General features: G+C 41.6%; 1 protein-coding gene across 9 annotated transcripts in view; it reads right to left on the bottom strand.

The window, feature by feature from the left end:
- ARHGEF9 (Cdc42 guanine nucleotide exchange factor 9) overlaps positions 1-19,465 on the bottom strand; it is a 202,578-nt gene that overhangs the window by 44,394 nt on the left and 138,719 nt on the right. For all 9 annotated transcript variants that reach the window (XM_081808797.1, XM_031033070.2, XM_031033077.2 and 6 more), the window contains 3 exons: positions 18,679-18,911; positions 12,314-12,443; positions 4,927-5,058 (listed from right to left, as the gene is read on the bottom strand). In XM_081808797.1, coding sequence (XP_081664923.1) covers positions 4,927-5,058; positions 12,314-12,443; positions 18,679-18,911 — 495 coding nt within the window. The remainder of the gene's footprint in view (positions 1-4,926; positions 5,059-12,313; positions 12,444-18,678; positions 18,912-19,465) is intronic.

Raw genomic sequence — 19,465 nt, 5'->3', positions numbered from 1 at the left:
GTTAGATTTTAGTTCTTTTATTTCTCCAGAAAGGGTTTCTCTAATATCTTCCATGCTTTTTTCAAGCCCAGCTAGTATCTTTAAAATCCCACTATTCCTTTTTTATTCATTTATTTATATTTTAAATTTTATTTTATTATGTTATGTTAGTCACCATACAATACATCATTAGTTTTTGATGTAGTGATCCACGATTCATTGTTTTCCGATAACACCCAGTGCTCCATGCAGTACATGCCCTCCTTAATACCCATCACCGGTCTAACCCATACCTGCACCCCCTCCCCTCTAAAACCCTCACTTTGTTCCTCAGAGTCCATAGTCTCTCATGGTTCATCTCTCCCTCCAATTCCACCCCCTTCCTTTTTCCCTTCCTTCTCCTAATGTCCTCCATGTTATTCTTTATGTTCCACAAATAAGTGAAACCTCCCACTATTCCTAACTTCAACCAAAGAGACAGGGAAACTGAAGGACCCCATAAAAATCTGCTTTTTACTCCTTTTCCTGCTTCTATTCTTGCTGGGACCTGCACCCCTACCCCACTTTACACATGATTTGTAATGCAAACAGCATATGTTCTCCTCATAAGGGACAGGAATTAACAATTTCTCTAGAATAGTTAACATCTATGGAAGGACCAGGTGAGAATGACTGGAGAAAGCTACCATTTGCTTATTCTAGACAACCATGGCTAGACACCTCAATGTCAAGGCCCCCTGGCTCCAAGGAATAAAACCTGCCCCCTTGTCTTTGTTCTAACTGGTACCTAGATGCCTGAGAGGACATGTATATCAGACCACCATCCTCAATAAACCCCCCCAGAACCTGAACAAAGATGAGATTCCCTCCTTTCATTTCTTAGTCTCCCAGACACTCTGTCTGTATCTGCTCTCTCTATATCTTCAGGAAACTCTGCTTTCACCTCCTGCTGGCTCATGCTTTATTTCCATCCTTCATGAAACCAAGAACACTATTGGCTGGTCCTGCAGGATCCCCTTTGGGTCTTTGGACCCAGCCTGCCAGCATTACCTGTAGCTTCCTTTAACTCTGAAGGTGTGTCATAATCATTGTCAGCCTTCAAAACCTTTACTAGTTTACAAAAAAAAAATGAAAGGATGTACATGATCTTGGAGCTAAATTAAAAGCATCAACTGAAACTCCTATTGTTTCTTTAGGTATTTAATGATAACAAGAAACTTGAGAGAATTCTGCTTCTGTGGTAGGGGAACAGGACTAGAGAAATGTGTCATTAAGGTTCTCCCTTTGCCTACTCTTTCTAGCTCCCCAGAGTGTTGAATGTGAGTTTTCAGGCACTGGATTAGTCATAAGGCCAAGTTTAGGGATGTGATAGGAATGATTAAGAATGACCTACTGTTCAAAAAAATCCCATCAGAAATCATAGCTAAGGCCACAAAGCAGCATGAAACATGCATGGAAAGAGTGTGAGATATACAGACTCCTAGCTGCATAACCTACTAGCTGTGGCCTTGGGCAAGCCATTTTATCTCTCTGAACCTCAATTTTCTCTAAAATGGTTGTAAAGCTCAAATCTAAACATGCGGTTTCCAGGTCATGAGGTCAGCCTTGTCTAATAAATATGGTGCCAATCTTTCTTGGTCCCTGACTAATTTTTTGTAGGACTTTAAGTTTCCTTCGATGAACCTGAAAATCTCACTGCCTCCTTTGGTCCATTTAAACTCAAAATAATTTAAATATTGTGACAAAAATAAATCAAAGCAAAAGTAACTGAATATTTTAAAATTTACATAGCTACCTCTACATCCTTGGAAATTCCATATACCCTTTCAAGATGGGGGTGGTCACAGATCTATACTTAGGCTCACACTAATGTGTCCTCCCTGCCCCAACAATACCTCTTTTTATAATCATTCCAGCTCCAGGTCAAATTTACACATTTTTCCTCCTCAAGTATTCCCTGAGTGCATCCTCTAGCTCAAGTCATTGCAGTTTCCCTTTTCTGAATGCTAGCACTGATAATGAAGACCCTTACACAACTTAAACTCAGCCACCACACTCCTGAGTTACATTAGTTCTGTTTCACAGCTTATAGTCTGCCCATTAAGCTGTGCCCAGTAGTGTACCTTCCTTACTCTTGCCTCACTCAGGGGCTGCCCAGGGAAAAACAGCTGACAAAGCCTTAGAAGTTTCTCTGCTCATCTTTTGCACATGGCAAGGGGACAAAGCCCTCTGGAGCCCTGGTTGTCTAAGGTCCCATTGGGACCAGGCTGCCCAAATGCCACTTGTTAATGGTGGTCTGAGTGCTTTCATAGGGACATGGTGAGTAAGTGCTCACCACAGGTGCTATTTAGGTCATCACAAGTTCCGTACCTAATAGCATGCCTGGTCATCACAAGTTCCATACCTAATAGCATGCCCGCCTTCCTCCTTTTCCCTTCCACTCACCCAAGCTGGAGGATATCAAGGGAGCCAGTGCTTCTCCAGAATGTCCCTGGCAGTCTGCAGACAAGCACCAAGCCTAGCCATGGATCCAGCAAGGAGCCTACTCCAATTCCTGACATTATATAATTCAAACAACTAGGAGATAATTGAATTTGGTCTCACTGGGTATTCATGGGGTTTAGTAAGACACTGTAAAACATTTTGTATAAATGACAGATGCTGCAATCTGGGAAATGCAACTCTTAAGGATTGCAGCCTGTCTCACTTGCTTGTCAGTAAGGTCTTTTTAGAGAGGGGCTCTAGTTCCTGCCCACCCCTAGCCTTGATCACCCTGGGTTTTCTCTCCAGAGCCTGAGGAAGGCACATGGGGATGGGACTGGACTTATTTTTCTCATTATTGCATTCCAACACCTAGGGTACATTCTTAATAACAAAATAATAATAGCAACAACAATGGCAACAGTTAACACTTAGCATATATCATGTCCTAGACACTATTCCAAATGCTTTGCATTTCCCCCCAGCTTTATTGAGGTATAATTGACAAATAAAGATTATATATATTTAAGGTATAAAATGTGATGTTTTGATATATGTATACATTGTGAAATGATCACCACAATCAAGCTAATTAACATATACATCATCTCACATGGTGACTTTTTTTGTGATGATAACACTTAAGACCTACTTTCTTAGCAAATTTCAAGTACACAGTACAGTATTGTTAGTGATAGGCACCATATTGTATACTAGCTCACCAAAACTTATTCATCTTGCATATGAAAAGTTTTCACACTTTGACCAGTATCTCTCCATTTTCCAAATCCTCACCAGTCCCTGGCAACCACCATTCTACTCTCTGCCTTTATGACTTCAACAGCTGTAGATTCTACATGAAGTGAGATCATATGGTATTTGCCTTTCTCTGTCTTATTTTACTTAGCATAATGTCCTCCAGGTTCATCTATGTTGTCACAAATGACAGGAGTCCCCCCCTTTTTTTAAGGCTGAATAATATTCCATAGTGTGTGTGCATTCCTGTGTGTGTGTGTGTGTGTGCGCACATGCACGTGCGTCACATTTTCTTTATGTATTCATCCCTCGGCAGCTGAATGCTTTGCATTTATTAGCAAATAATCTTCACAACAATCCTACAAGTTAGGTACTGTTATAACCCGTTTTATGAGGAACTGTAGATAGAACAGTTAAGAAGCTTACTCTGGAACAAAAGCTACTAAATGGTAGAGTTGGGCTTTAGTCCAGACTATCTGGTTCTAAAATCTGTGCTTATTTAACTACTGCATATACTGTCTCCCATAAAAGATTTGCTGAATGAATGAACAGTAACACCAAATATACAGTAATAATATCAATAGCTAACATTTACTAAATACCATGTGCCAGGCACTGCAACTATATTGTTTCATTTAACCATCACAACCTCTCTTTCTATGTGGATACCATTATGATTTCCATTTTGCAAATGTGAGGCACAGAGAATTTGCCCAAGGTCACACAGCTCATGGGAAAAATTGGTGCCCTTCTGGCTGGCCCTAGAACCCATGCTCTTAACACTATACTTCACTGCTTCCCACTACCTTAGGTGGTCCTCCTCAATGCCTCTTGAGATGAATTCTATCATCAGCCTGATTTGGCACTGAGGAAAATAAGAACATAAAGTTAAAAAAAACTTGCCCAAGGTTAGAGACAGTAGAGCCTAGGACCCAGATGTTTTGGTTTCAAATCCCCATCTCTTTTCTGCTCTATCCCTAATCTCTGTTGCTATTGTTGCATTTCTGAGTCCCAGATGGTTCATCCTCCAAGTCTGGCCCTTCAGTACAAGAAAAAGTGGCCCAATGCAGAAAGTTCCTTGAACAGAAAAAGTCCTCCCTCCAGCATTATTATACTCTATTTAATTCTGGATCCTCCCAGAATACAATGAAACCAACATAAATAACTAGTAGTTATGACACAGAAGACAACAGAGTATGTCAAGGCTGGTATAATTAAAAACAAATGATACAGGGGAAAAGTTGTTTGGGACAACTTCAGAACTGTAGGAACATTAGTGGATGACTGAGGAGAGAGGAAAGGGGATCTCTACTCCTCCTCTGGAAGAAAAAAAAAAGGAAAGGAGAAAAAAGAAAAAATCCCCAAAGCAGCAAAATAATTTCCAATATAATCATCTCTGGAAGGAAATAATACAACATACGCATAACTAAAGTAACAGGGCAATGGATGGAGGATCAGAGACAGCCATCATGGAAGACAAGAAGAAAGAGAAAAAAAGAGTCTTATTCTAGATTTTTTAAAAGAAAACTGACAAAGAGGGAAAACAGCAAAAGTTAAAGAAGGAATCACAAAATTAGAAGCCACTGGCATCTTTTCCCACCTACTATAATGACCACTTCACTGGGAGCTGGGGATGATGGAGAGGGAGGGGCTTATGCTTCTGAGGTGCCCATCTCCCATCTCCCTCAGGAAAGAAGAGGTTGGGGTTACCTTCTTGCAGAGGACCATCTGGTGGTCAAACAGGAAGAAGACCCGCTGCTGGTTGCGGCCATAGGGCTGGTAGATCCAGGCCATTTCCCCAGTGTAGATCAGCTCCGAGCTCCTGTCTAGGATGTCCTCACCCTGGGAAGAATATGTGATAGTGAGAGGCAGCCAGGCAGAAGGGACAGACCTGTCACCTGCCTGGAAGCACCTAAAACTAGGCATAGACCGGGGCAGGAGGAGTACAGAAAAGGCCGGGTGGGGAAAGAGGGATAGAAAGGACTCCTGGGAATCCTTAAAAGGTTCCATGAGCTGGAAAGACCCATACTCTTGTTCACCCTCAGGCCAAATGAGCCCTACCACCCAGGACTGCTATAGTCTCTCTATGTCAGCTGCTCTCTAGCCCTACAGGCACCAAGGTTCATCCTGGTTCCATGAGGTTTCTCTCTCCCTCTCTCTTTCCTTGCCTTTTTCTCTATGAATTTGTCTTTCTGCACCAGTCCTTCATCCCAGGCCTAGTCTCTTAGTCTCCTTCTTATACCTGAAGAATAAGCCTAAGGAAATAATAGAAGTCTCTCTGCTTTCCAAATGAGTAAAAAAGGGGACAGGGGAGGGCAAGAAGGAGATAATGATAGAGGGAGAAAGAGAGAATACATACAGTTTCTTAATTTTTTTTTCTTCTCCTCTCAGTTCATTAAAATATATTGATCAAATAGGAAACTTCACAACCACATGATTCTTTGGTCTGTTATTCATAGCCTGAAACCACTTCCCCTCCTTGCTACATAGACAGGAAAAAAAAAAAAAAGGTACCAACACATCTGACTCCTAGCTAACTCAATTCTACAGAGTTTCCAAGGCCCCTTTTCACAAAAACTCTGCTAGGTTAGAGGTATGTGGGGATATATGTCAGATGCCAAGCCAGATTTGGCCCTTGTTCTCAAGGAGCTCACAGTCAGTAGAGGAAACTAATGCAGGTGTGCCCAGAACTCTTGGAACACGAGGCAAACCACACCAAAGCCTGCCACAGGGGTAGGGGGGTGGGGGGTGGGTTCCAGGACCTATATAAAGATAGGGATAAAAATCTGGTCCAGAACTCAGGAGAATTAATATTAGCACCTATAGGGGTGCCTGGGTGGCTCAGTCAGTTGAACATCTGACTCTTGATTTTGGTTCAGGTCATGATCTCAGGGCTGTGAGACTGAGCCCCGTGTTGGGCTCCATGCTGGATATAGAGTCTGCTTGAGATTCTCACTCCCATTCCCTTTGTCCCCCCTCCCCCCGTCTAAAAATATATTAACACATATATGCATCAGACTTTTGCTACATACTTTCACTCTATCTCTTCTGAGGCACACAAGAATACTGGGAGGTAGGTAGTCTTACTCTCATTTTATAGTCCAAGGTACAGAAATGTCAGGTGATCAGCTAAGATCACCCAGCTCATTAGCTAGATACCCATGACCCAACCCCAATTCTGTGGTTCCAGAAAGTATACTCACTCTTGCCACTATATTATGCTATCTCCATTCCAGTCAGTCCCTTCCTCTCTCTGGGTCTCAGTTTTTCCTGATGTTAAATGTGGTATATGAGGTTGATCTCCAAGGTCTTAGCCCTGATACTCCAATGTTAAGATCTCAGCCTTGCACCCAAAAGCTTCAAGTCAGGGTTAGAGATGGAGATCCCTGCATCCCCTCCAGCAATAATTAGAACAGCCTAGACAGGGCAGTGGGCCAAACAGAGGGGTAGCTGGAAATGGTATTCTTCAGCATATCACTTTTTTTCAGTCTAAGGTATGAGAAGGAAAAGGGGAGCTAAGTGGAAATATTTTGTAATAATATAACCTCAAAAAGAAAGCTCACAGATACTGTGACTCCAGACTCCATTTCAGGGGTACCTTGGAACTTGAGTAAACATTCATCCTTGAGGGGCCCACATACTAACACAGAACTTCTGGAAGAGGAAGCTCTCAGGGGGAGGGATTTGTGCAGGGCTTTCCTGTTAGATGGATGGGAAGATGAGAGTGGTAGCAGTCTGCCATGTCCCACCCTGAGGCAGGTCAGGAAGATGTGCCACAGTCCATTTTGAATATATATAAAGTGAAAGAAAGCCATAAAAACAGGCCAATGCCAAAAAAGTTGGCCAAGATGACTTTTTTTTTTTTCAGGATGACTTATAAAGTTACACCCACTGTACCAGCCAGGAACACTCCTATTTTAAGTACTTGCCACATATAACTCCACCAAGCTAAGAAAGGGAAGGAAGGGAGAAAAAAAAAGGAAAGAAAGAAAGAAGAAAGAAAGAAAGAAAGAAAGAAAGAAAGAAAGAAAGAAAGAAAGAAAGAAAGAAAGAAAGAAAGAAAGAAAAAAGACAGACAAAAGAAAGAAAGAGAGAAGGAAGGAAGGAAGAAAAAGAAAGAAGAAAGAAAGAATAAAAAAAGAAGAAAGAAAGAAGAAACAAAGAAACAAAGAAGGAAGAAAGAAAGAAAGAAAGAAAGAAAGAAAGAAAGAAAGAAAGAAAGAAAGAATACCCTTATGCTCACCATGCTGATTGATGTCAGGTTACTCATATATCCTCTGTGTGTGTCAGTTTTCTCATATTTATTTTTTTAAATTTTAAGTTCAATTTTTATTTCTACAAAAAAAGGTAGTCAAAAGAATATAAAACACATGTAAATTATATTACTGAGTGAGCTTCAAGTGGAGCTTGACTCTGCAAAGACTGTCTAGAGGTAGAGGGAAGGCCATCTTGTTCCTGAGCTGGCTAGATGTTCTGAAGGAAAAGACCAGCAGGCCACTGGCAACCCCACACTGGTGCTGGCTATAGCCACGTCCTGCCAATTTCTGACAATTTGAACCCTGGAAAGAGACAAATTGTGCTGAGGGAGGATCACGGTGGGGCTGTACTACATTTCCTCATCTTTAAAATGAATTTCCTACATTGAATTTCCTCATCTTTAAAATGAGGGTAATAACAGTACCAATCTCATTTCGCTGTTGTGAAGATTATGTAAGTTAACATTTATAAAGTGCTTAGGAGAGTACACTTCACACTGTAAGTTCTACGCAAGTGATAGCTATTATCTTGATTATTATTGTGCACTCTATAACCTATGTCACATATTCCTATTAATACTCACAAGAACCCAATGATGAATGTACTGTTATTACCCCCAAAACCAAGGTCAGAGAAATTAGAAGTAATTTGCGCAAAGAATCCAGAATCCAGGCCAGACTCCCTCAAAAGCCACCAAACCACAGTATAATGATAATCCTTAGTGGAACAACTAGCTACCTTGGAAGATTTCTGAGGTGAGAATCTCAGAAGACTTGGGTTCTGGGCCCAGTGTTGCCACCAACTCACTCTGTGCCCTTGGAAAGTAGCTTAACCACTCTCAATCTGTTTTCTCAATTGAACAATGGATAATACAACAGTTCCTGCTTGGTTCACTTCACATGGCTGCTTGAGAGCAAAAATCAGATCACATAAGGGAAATAGCCCTCTCAGAGTTCAGAGTTCTCACCCTTTGCCTCTTCTACCCCACTTGCACCATATATTACTTTGCCTTGCCCCCAAAAGTGCAATCTCTTCCCACTGCCACCTCCCCCATGGACATTCTGTTTTCTTCCATTCCTCCAGGATTTTGCACATACTGTTCCCGATGCCTGGAACATACTTGCCCCAGTGGAAAACCAAGGCCACTCATTCATCTCAATAGCCCAATGCCCAACACCCCATTCTAGTTATAGGCTGATTGTTCTAATGTGAGGTTGTGGCCTGAACAGATCCAGGGAAAGAAGGACAAGGGAAATGCCCTAATTTTCATACAGTTCATTTTCAATGCTGCCTATTGACAGGACGGCAGGGAAATAACAAACTCCTTGTCCCAGAAGTATGCCTCATCAAGCCACCTCAGCTTCTAAATAGATACTTTTTCTGCTTCCATCATGTTGGGTATTTGTGTTTCCTCCAACTTTTTGGATTCAATTATCCAGTGGTAAACTGGAACAGGCCTTTGGATATTACACAAGCAGGCTGTTAGGGGAGGGGTGCCACCACAATCATATACAGTCAAATTCCCAAACATGAGCTACAAATCTGGGCTCCTGGTAAAAATCTCCAGGGGAAAAAAAAAGATTAAAAGGAAGCTGCCAGGGATATATTCCTTTTCCCTTCCTGTCAAGTGGATCTAATGAGTGTTAAGGGCAGCAATGTGACAGTTCAACCAAACATAAGCATCAGAGAAATTAGAAATGTAAATTTCCCTGAAACTGTGGTCTGTGAGAACTGGTTCTTCTCCCTGTTGCTCCCCTAAGCCACTCTAAGGTATTGATTATTACTTTGAGGTATGGGTGATATTTTCACTCATCCATTTAATTTTTAGGAGCCCTGGGATATGGGACAGAGCAGGGGGTACTTCGTGAACTCTAGTTCTCATGGGTGGGGGGGAGTGAGCAAGGATGATAACTGGAATTGAACAAAAAGACCCTGAATATTTATGGAATAAGTTGAGGCAGGGTCAGGTCTGGATATAATACAAGGTCTCCTACTCTCTAGCAGATGTTCTGATTTATTGAGTAGGTACCAATTGCCTGTATGCTGCCAATCCTCAACCCTCTTTCCCAATTCCTCTTCAAAGCAGATTAAGCTCTGAAGATTTCCCCTATGACTCTTCTTTTTAATTTGACAAATTAAGCTGGAATTATTATGTGGATGCTTTGACAGCCACCCTGTTTGTTCAAACATTTGGGGGAGGGCAAGAAATCATTTTCTTGATTTGCAAGGCTTGTCCAGAGCAGCCCTCAGCAAGCTGGGAGGACCTCTCTTTGCTTGTGTGACTGCTTGGACAAGTAGAACATACAAAGAACCTATACCAGGGAACTGGTGAGGTTTGGCTACTTATGTCAATAGCTAGCAAGCCATGGAGTGGATATGTCCTATTGCCTTTTGGGGATGGTCCTCCAGCATTCATCCACCTTTAGCCATACTAGGGTTTGGATATTCACCCCAAGGAAGTCTTACTGCCTTGCTTAGATATGGACCCTTTACTGCAAAAACAAGTCCCTGCAGTATCACAAAGGAAAGCAATTGGGGTGTGGGAAGCGGAAGGTTGGAAGAGTATGTAGTGCAGCAGAGAAAAGAATACCACAGAGAGAATCTGGAGACCAGATTAAAATTTTAGCTTTGTGGTCTTGGTCAGGAATAGGCTTCTCAGACTTCCACCATCATTACAATGCATGTGTGTGTGTGTGTGTGTGTGTGTATGTGTGTACATGCCAGAATTGTTGATGGGAAGGGTCGTCCCCTAAAAGCCCTGGTGACTGAGTCTTGAAGACTAGATATGACAAACATAAGATACTTTAGGCCTGCCCTCTGAAATGCACCCATCAGGATTCGCTGGAGAAAAGCTTCCTAGAAGACAACCCCTCTAGAGCTAGTAAGTTCCACGGTGACCCCAGAGTCTAAAAAGGGAACCATGAGGAATTTTTCTTCTTGCCAAATTAGATGAAGAAGGGCTTTACCAAGCAGCAGGGTGTCAGGGTTGTACATACGGGCTTGGTTGAAATTAGAAGACCAATCAATCATGCTAACAAAGGAGGCAGAGAGTAACTGTTCTCCCATCAATCCTGGCTCAAAATCGTCTTTTTGTTTCCCACCCCCCACTTCTAGACAAAAACACATGAAATTCCTTTTTTAGATGCTGAATCTTTAAATCATAGTTCAGTGTTTTTGAGTTTGGTATTAATAAGGCTCCCTGGATAGGCCAAGGAATTTCAAGCTATTGTTGGTCCTCCATGGCTCTACCTTCAAGGACTGGAGGCCCAGAGCATATGGAGGAATTAGCTATTCCAGGCATTAGGAAGAAGGAAGTTGTTCCAGGGAATATGAAGACAACTGCTGCTGGGAACCTCCTTTTTACAGAGAACCCTGCAGGAGTAGAGAGAAAGAGGCTTGTTAACCAGCCACAATTTCAGAGTGCCTTGGAGTTGATGGGTTTGCTAGAGGTCATTTGGTCAAGGGAAGGAGGAACCATGATTCACTAATAAGTTTGGGCCAGTGTTGGTTTCCTCTTTTGAGCAATAGGGTCTCTTTATATAGATTCATTCCTTTCTCTTCATCTCAAAAAATCACTCCTTTTTTCTACTCTTATGGGGACATTATCCTTTAAATAAGACTAAAAATATACCAAATGCTCAGAATTGTGGTCTTTTCCAGCCATCTACATTAAAAAGGATCAGAGGTAGCAGAATAAATGAAAGATGATTTTTTTCTGGACTTTGGTAAAATAGCTGTTTGCAAGGCTGATGCTTAATCTTCTTAGAATGTGCTACTGCTTGAAATGTTAGGGAGATACTACTTCTCAATCATAGGAAATGATACCAGAGTTGAGGCAAGTGGAATAGGGAACTGGTTCAACTTCTGCACTGTGACTATGAAGCTTAAGTTTACTGCCCCCTCCCTGGTAGAATGACCAGCCTTTCCCATCTTGGTTATGTTAGCCTGTAGACTATCAGATTTCACAATTTGGGTCTGAGAGATAAACGTGAAATGCCATGGCCCCTGGTTCTCTTGGTGGGCACAAGAGACAAAGACTAAATGGTGTACTCAACACACATACCTATGACGCCTTATAATTCATGGCTCTGTTTCTATTGAACAGAAACCCAAGGACCTCAACAGAGCAGTGACATGAATAGAAGCAAAATCTCCATTTATTTGTTAGGTTGTATATATCCTCTGCAAGTGAGTATCTAGGAAAGGAAGGCTTTAGTGACTTCATTCACTGAAGACTTTCTGAGTTCAGAGAAGTTGTGGCTGTTTCCAATGAAATAGGAGGCTGTCAGGAATTAATTTTATAAGCAAATGATAAAAAACAGAATTTGGTGGGTCGACTGGGCAGAAATGATGACCTTGGCCTCAAGTGTGCAAGCTTGGGTAGACCGAGTAAATGTGTCAGGGCAAGGTAATCTCACCAGTGGAAAAAAGAAGCATGTTGGCTGGCCTGCACAAGAGAACCATCATTATATTCTGTGTCTGGGAGTGGATTTGTACATACCACTTCTTATCCAAGTGTTCACCTGGTGGTGATAAAACTCCAGGACTGGAAAGAAGCTCAAAAGTCTATTGATTCAATCCAATTTTTTCCTGGCAACACCCAAAGAGATGAACCTTTCCTTTCTTAATGAAATGTTGCCTTAAAGATTTCTCCAACCTTCTTAGAAAGCTATTCAAGTACACAACACCTCTCATTAGTAGAAAGTTTTGCCTTGGCTCTAATCTAAATCCTTTCTGCTGTTCTTTAAATTTAATTCCTTTTCATCCATCTTAGGCTAAGATGTGATGTTCTAGCTAACCTATTCAGACTCCCCAGTACCCCTGTTCATAGAGATCGTACCTCCCAGTCTAGGACAGATGCCTGCCACTGGGCAATCTTGTCAATATTCTCCAAACGCCGCTTGCGCTCATTGATCTGCTGAGTCACGTTTCTCATGACAGCCAGAGCAGCTGCCACATACCTGTAGTCACTGTGAAGACACAAAAGTACAAGTTGGATGTATCAGTGTGTTAGAGAACCAATGTGTTGGGTGCCAACCCTAACATCCATTCTTCTCTTCCTACTTAGTAACAGAGCCCTGATTTTCAGATGGAACCCATGTCACATGGAGTAAAAGATTACATTTCCTATCTTTCTTTACAGTAAGGGGTGACTATGTGATTAGTCCAGTGATATGCAAATAGAAATTTGGGGCAGAGATTTTCAGAAACCTCCTTTAAGGAAGATAGCTAATGCTTCTTTACCCCTTACTCAATCTTGATGCTTGGAATGTAGATATGATGGTTGAAGTTCTAGCAGCTATCTTGGACCATAAGAAAAAGTCCCTACTCCTAGGGATAGGATAACAGAAAGTTGGAAGGAGCCCAAGTTTTTGATGACCATAGAGCTACCATAGCAGTCATGGACTGCCTACCTGCAGACATTTTTTTTACATGAAAGGGAAATAGACTCCTATCTTTCTTATAGCATTATTTTTGCATCCAATCTGATACAACCAGCCAAGCATCAAGAAGGGAACCTTATACATGGCATGGTCCAGAGCTTTACTATCCCTTCTACCACTTATTTCTAGGGAACTCTGCCCAAAGTCATTGTGAAATAATATCTACTCTTTTCCTCCAGTACAATATACAGATAGGATGTAGCACAGTGTTTAAGAACAGACTCTGGATCCATACTCTTTGGGCTCAAACCCTAGTTTTGTCACTGACAAAACTGGTCTTTGGTAAGTCTCACTGACTCTCTCAATGACTCAGTTTCTTCATATGTGAAATGGGAGAATTACAGGAGGGTTTGTTGAGGGTTTAATCATCCACATAAACTGTTCTGCTCTTGGCCTATTGTAAATGTTAGCAATATTATTAGTACAAATCAAACATTTCTCTAGGCACCACATGGGTTACCTCTCAAAACCTCTAGTCCCAGAAGTGCAACTTTTATGCCCAGTTTCCTGGGACTTTGGATGGCCTACTTGTTGAAGGTTATACCACCCTGCCCAGTTTTCTCTGCTTGTCTGATCTGATTTCTAATCAAATGGTCCCTGTGAAAGGCATATTGAAAGTGAGATCCCAGGCATTTGGTGGAGCTACAATAGACTGAGAGGGCAAGAGGACAAATTATGATTCAATCTTAACTAACCTTTCCTTAGAAAAGCTAAACATGCTTTGTGGTCATTAACCTGCTCACTGTCCCAGCACTAATTAGATAAAAGAAAGGAGGGAAAAAAGATACACAGCAACTGTTTTTTCTTTCCTAATACATTGAAGTGTGGGGTGGTTGACAAATCAGAGGCACAGAGAAGGCAGTTCTAACTGCCAAGTCAGACACCATGTAGTACTTCCTCTTAGACAGCCTCCCTATGTTTTGTGAACACCTGCCAGATCATAGTCTTCAAGTACTACTAAATTTTACCACCTCCAGTGATGGGAGGCTCACTATACATCCTAACCAGTTTATTCTGTCTCAAGACAACTTTGTTAAAAAAAAAAAAAAAACAAAACTCTTAAACTCTTATGTATTCTGAGCCTCAATAAATGTTAGCTATTACCAGTTTTTCTTCTGGATCCAACTGCTGACTTATTTGAACTCATGGTTGACTAATGCTTCCTAAGTCTCTTTAAATTATGCTGTCTAGGGGCACCTGGGTGGCTCAGTGGGTTAAGTGTCTGCCTTCGGCTCAGGTCATGATCCCAGGGTCCTGGGATCGAGCCCCACATCAGGCTCCCTGCTCAGCAGGGAGTCTGCTTCTCCCTCTGCCCTTCCCCATGCTTTCTCTCTCTCTCTCTGAAATAAATAAATATTTAAAAGATAGGCTGTCTAGAAGCCCCATCTCTCTAAGCCTGTCCTTGAACTCTGTCTCCCTCTTGATTTCTTAGACTGAACTACAAAATCTTACATTTGTTTTTTTTTTTAAATTCAATTAGCCAACACATAGTACATCATTAGTTGTTGATGTGGTGTTCAATGATTCATTAGTTGCCTATAACACCCAGTGCTCATCACATCGTGTGCCCTCCTTAATGTCCATCACCCAGTTACCCCATCCCCCTACCCACCTCCCTTTCCGCAACCCTTGGTTTGTTTCCCGGAGTTGAGTCTCTCATGGTTTGTCTCCCTCTCTGATTTCTTCCCATTCAGTTTTCCCTCCCTTCCCCTATGATCCTCTGCACTATTCCTTATATTCCACACGTGAGTGAAACCATAAAATTGTCTTTCTCTGATTGACTTATTTCACTGAGTGTAATACCTTCCGGTTCCATCCATGTCGATGTAAATGGTAGGTATTCAGCCCTTCTGATGGCTTAGTAATATTCCATTGTATATATGAACCACAACTTCTTATTATTAAGATTTTATTAATTTATTTGACAGTACAAGCAGGAGGAGCAGCAGGGAGAGGGAGAAGCAGGCTCCCACTGAGCAGAGAGCCCAACATGGGGCTCAGTCCCAGGACCCTGGGATCATGACCTGAGCTGAAGGCAGACGCTTAACCCAACTGAGCCACCCAGGGATCCCTGAACCACAACTTCTTTTTCCATTCATCTATTGAAGGACATCTTGGCTCCTTCCACAGTTTGGCTATTGCTGCTAGGAACACTGGGGTGCAGGTGTCCCTTCTTTTCACTACATCTGTGTCTTTGGGGTAAATACCCAGTAGTACAATTGCTGGGTCGTAGGTTAGTCCTATTTTTAACTTTTTGAGGCACCTCCATACTGTTTTCCTGAGTGGCTGTACCAGCTTGCATTCCCATCAACAGTGTAAGAGGGTTCCCCTTTCTCCACATCCTCACCAAAATTTTTGTTTCCTGTCTTGTTAATTTTAGCCATTCTAATATTTGTTCTTGATATATTTTATCTTTTTACAGTTACTTGCTTCAGCCTATGGGCAATCTATTGGGCTCTGTATGACTATTAAAGTTTCTCCCTGGCAAGGTTATCTGAGCCTGCCATTTGGAAGCAGAGTAGGGTGATGACAGAAGAGGTAGGTGCAGTGTAGAAGCTGCTAACATAAATAAGTGCCCCTGTTCTCTGGGCCCATTTACTATCTCCCATGCCATTCCTCTTCCTGGGTTGAGGGCACCAGGAAAATGACTTAAGCCACTTTGGGGAAGGTAAAGCATAAAATTACACTGTCCAATATGGTAGCCATTAGCCACATTTATTTAAAATTAAATATAGTTAAAAATTTAGTACTTCAGTTGCACCAGCTATATTTCTCAGTACTCAGTAGTCGTATGTAGCCAGTGGCTACTACATTGGACAGCACAGATATAAAACATTTATATTATTGTAGAAAGTTCCATTGGACAGCACTGGAATGAGAATGCCTATTACCTCTGATCCCATGTACTACTCAGCCATGGATTCATTATGGTCACTGTGCCATACTGTCATTCAACCTTTGCCATTTTTAGCTGTCTTTCTTACAATGGTTAGAGGGGGAAGGTCCCCATTTTTAACCTGCCCCACTAGCTTTAGGAGTGGGTGAGAGAAGAAGTGAATAGTTGTGGTCTCACCTAAACCCTGCTCAGATCCCCCAGGCCTTCAGATGAGGTCTGGGCCCAGCCCCTTGATAAGATCTACTGAACCAAGATTGTCTTGTTCCAGACATGTCAGCTAGCCTCCCTCTTACACAGTCTTCCTTCCTGTCAGCTTAAGAAATGTTGGAAGGCAGGGTGGGGACACATCACCCTTCTGTAAGCAAAGGCAGTATTATTATCCATTTATTACTCTCCATCCATCTAATCTTCTCCCTTAGAGGCCACTCTGAGTGCTTGCATTTCAGACCTACTTGTCCAAACACCTATTTGACTAAGCCTTCTAGCTGGCAGCAGCCTCTAATTAACTTCAAATCCAAGCTACTCTGACATGCATCACAGGAGCTGTCATCTTAATACAGCTTCCTGAAGCTGGCCAAAAGAGGTGCCCCATGGCCTGGGGATAGTGCTGGGACTGACACTGGGACTGTCACCCTGAAGGAGGACAGGTATTCATGTATCTTTCCAATACCTGAGCCACTCTCTCAGCACTCTGGAGCTCAGGAGGTAGAAAGAGGGGGGAAAAGGGACCCAGAGGGCAAGAAGACCTTGAGGCAGGGACTCCAATAACAAGGTGAAGGACCATAAGGATGGCAAATCCCAGGTAGATATCCTATCTTACTGGCCCCACTAAACTCAATAAGGTCCTGGGGTTGTTTTGGCTTAAGAAACTCACACAGTTTTGGGCTGTGCTTTGAAAATGGTCTTTCTGGGGCTCTTGAAAGCAATTGTACAATATATAATTTACCTATTAATATCAGTCCACAAGTATGATTTTTAGAGCCTCCTGCTAGATTCCATGAAACAGATACTCAGGAGTAGGTGTTGATGAGAGATGAGCTGTAATATAAAAACATTTGAGAACCACTCTTTGAATATCCCAGTTTTAAAACCATTGGTTCGAAGGTTGCTCCTCTGAGATTTATGTACAATAATGATCACTTCTGGTCACTTAGCACCATGAAGTATAACAGCGAAGGTAATTTAGGCTAATGACATCATGGGCTGGCAGAACTGGAAGAGGCCTTCCAGACTGCCTAATACAATGGCTCATAAATATTTTTGGGCATGAAAATTACCTGGAGGGCTCTTTACAAAGCTAGGTTCCCAGACCACTGTCCACACTTTGCGTCACTGCTTTGCCACACAGACTTGCTTTCTGGGCCTCAGTCTTTCTAGCCATAAAATGAGGAAGTCTGACTAGAAGACCTTCCTTTAAGGGCTTTCCATTTTAGGTGCCATAAATATTTTCCATTTTTATTTTTAAAATATCCTAATTTTAGTGGAAGTTCTTCAGTGTCCTATTAGCTCTCACAAGAAACTGTATCCTTAGAAAACTTGGGACTCAGTTCTAGCAATGGTCTGTATTAAGTCTTCTAAAATAACATTTAGTCACCTGCAAATTTCATTTCTAATGAATACGCCCACTATCCCCCAGCTAGTAAACAGACTCAGGGAGAAGGGAACAGAGTCCTCTTTTGTAAGGTCCTTCACTATCTGCCTCCCTCATAACCAACACATCATGGCAGGCAGAGCTACCGCTGGTGGCATTCTCACACAAGTGTTACCACATTTGGATTCAAATCTGAAATTTGTCCAAGGCTCCAGAAACTGAAGCACATGACCATGATTTGCTAAAGAAACACCATCAACTTAAAAATGAACCCAGGGACTGGCCTTGAGCTTAGCATAAACAAAACCAACTGGCCCATACCTGTGGCCTTACACAACTAGGTCTGGAAGTCAGCTCCAAGGAAACCAGGTAATGGAGCCAAGTGAAAGTAGGAAGTGGGTCTAATGAGAATTGGATAGAAAGCTAAGGGAAACTGGACAGAAGTCTTCTTTCTTCTTGGAGGGTTCAATCAGGAAGAGAGCTGAATAAGTCAAAGATCAGGAATTTAATACTAATTAAAGACAGGCTATAAAAAGGCTGAGGGCTCTAGGTTATAAAGTAAAGCATGTGAAAGAGTGGAGGGGGTGGTTCATTCATTGTTGGAGATGACTCTCAGCATATACCTTACTTGTAGGATCATTTACTGGTATGTCATTTCCATTCAGAGAGAGCTAAGTTTCTTGGTCATTTTTGGATTGGTTTTCTTAAAAAATACTGAAAATTAAAAAAAAAAAGCTTCAGGAGAAGTCTCAAGTCTGTTTACCTCCCAGCCATGCTCTGAGTCTAAAGGGAAGGTAGAGTTGGGATGAGGCAGAGGAGGGTGGAAAAGACTAAAAAATACCAGGGATATAGCCTTGCAGAATAAATCTAAGGTCACTACAAGTTATGCAGGCTATTATTAGGGTATTGAATCTATCACACAAACAGAGAAGAATAGACCGTTGAACAATTATTCCATCTGGATTATTTCACTTCGCTAAATTTAGGTCTAAGGACACGGCTAAGCTCCCTGAAGGCAGGGTGTAAGTTGTGCAATAATGATGCATACTGATTTTTTGTGCATAGTGATTCCCAGGTTTATAAGAAATTCTCACAAGCATTCTTCTGCTTTACACACACAATAACCTTACGAGGTAAGCAAAAATATATCACCATCCCATTGTGCAGACAAGTTAACAGAAGGAAGCTCAGAAAAAGCTAAAGGACATATATTCTTAATAAAGACCAACATGTAGATGAGGCTCTCCTAACTCCTGCTTCTCTCTATCTTTTACCTATGGTCCTGGGCAGTATATTTGAGGAGCTCAGCCAGTTGTAAGGGATATTTGCAGATCTTCTGCACTGGAGTCAAAAGGAAACCATCAATAGCAATATCGATCATCTGCTGCAAGAGGCGACAGGCCTCAAAGAAGTGCTGGTAGCGGCTGTCCTTCATTAGTTTGGAGAGTTCCATGCAGGCGTCCAGGTGGTTGTTACAATACTCGGAGTATATCCAGAATCCATCTTGCTATGAGCACAGGAAAAATGGAGAGAAAAAAAAAGTCTACTGAGAATTCCAAAAGAAGTTTTGGAGAAATGAAAATAAAGATCCTATCCTTACATAGGAATATTAAAATGGTAACAATGTCAATCTTTCCTAAATTGATTCATAATTTAATAATAATTATTTGGGAAGTAGAAAAACTGTAAACATTTGTATAGAAAAAATAAGTAGGAATAGTAGTGAAATTCTATTTAAAAAGGGTAATGACAGAACACTGCTCCTGACAAAGGTGAAAACACTACAAGAATAAAATTCTGGCACTGGATTTTATTTTTTATTTTTTCAAGTTTTTATTTTAATTCCAGTTACTTAACATACAGTGTTAGTTTCAGGTGTACAATATAGTGATTCATACATCACCCAGTGCTCATCACAACAAAGGCACTTCTTAATCCCCACCATCTATTTAACCCATCCACCCACCCACCTCCCCTCTGGTAACCATCAATTTGTTCTCTATAGGTAAGAGTCTGTTTCTTGGTCTGTCTCTCTTTATTTTTTTCCATTGCTCATTTGTT

This window comes from Leptonychotes weddellii, chromosome X, assembly GCF_054177405.1.
Source record: "Leptonychotes weddellii isolate Sample4059 chromosome X, ASM5417740v2, whole genome shotgun sequence".
Classification (NCBI taxonomy): domain Eukaryota; kingdom Metazoa; phylum Chordata; class Mammalia; order Carnivora; family Phocidae; genus Leptonychotes; species Leptonychotes weddellii.
Note: the sequence above shows the minus strand (reverse complement) of the source record. Positions and strands in the feature narration are given on the sequence as shown.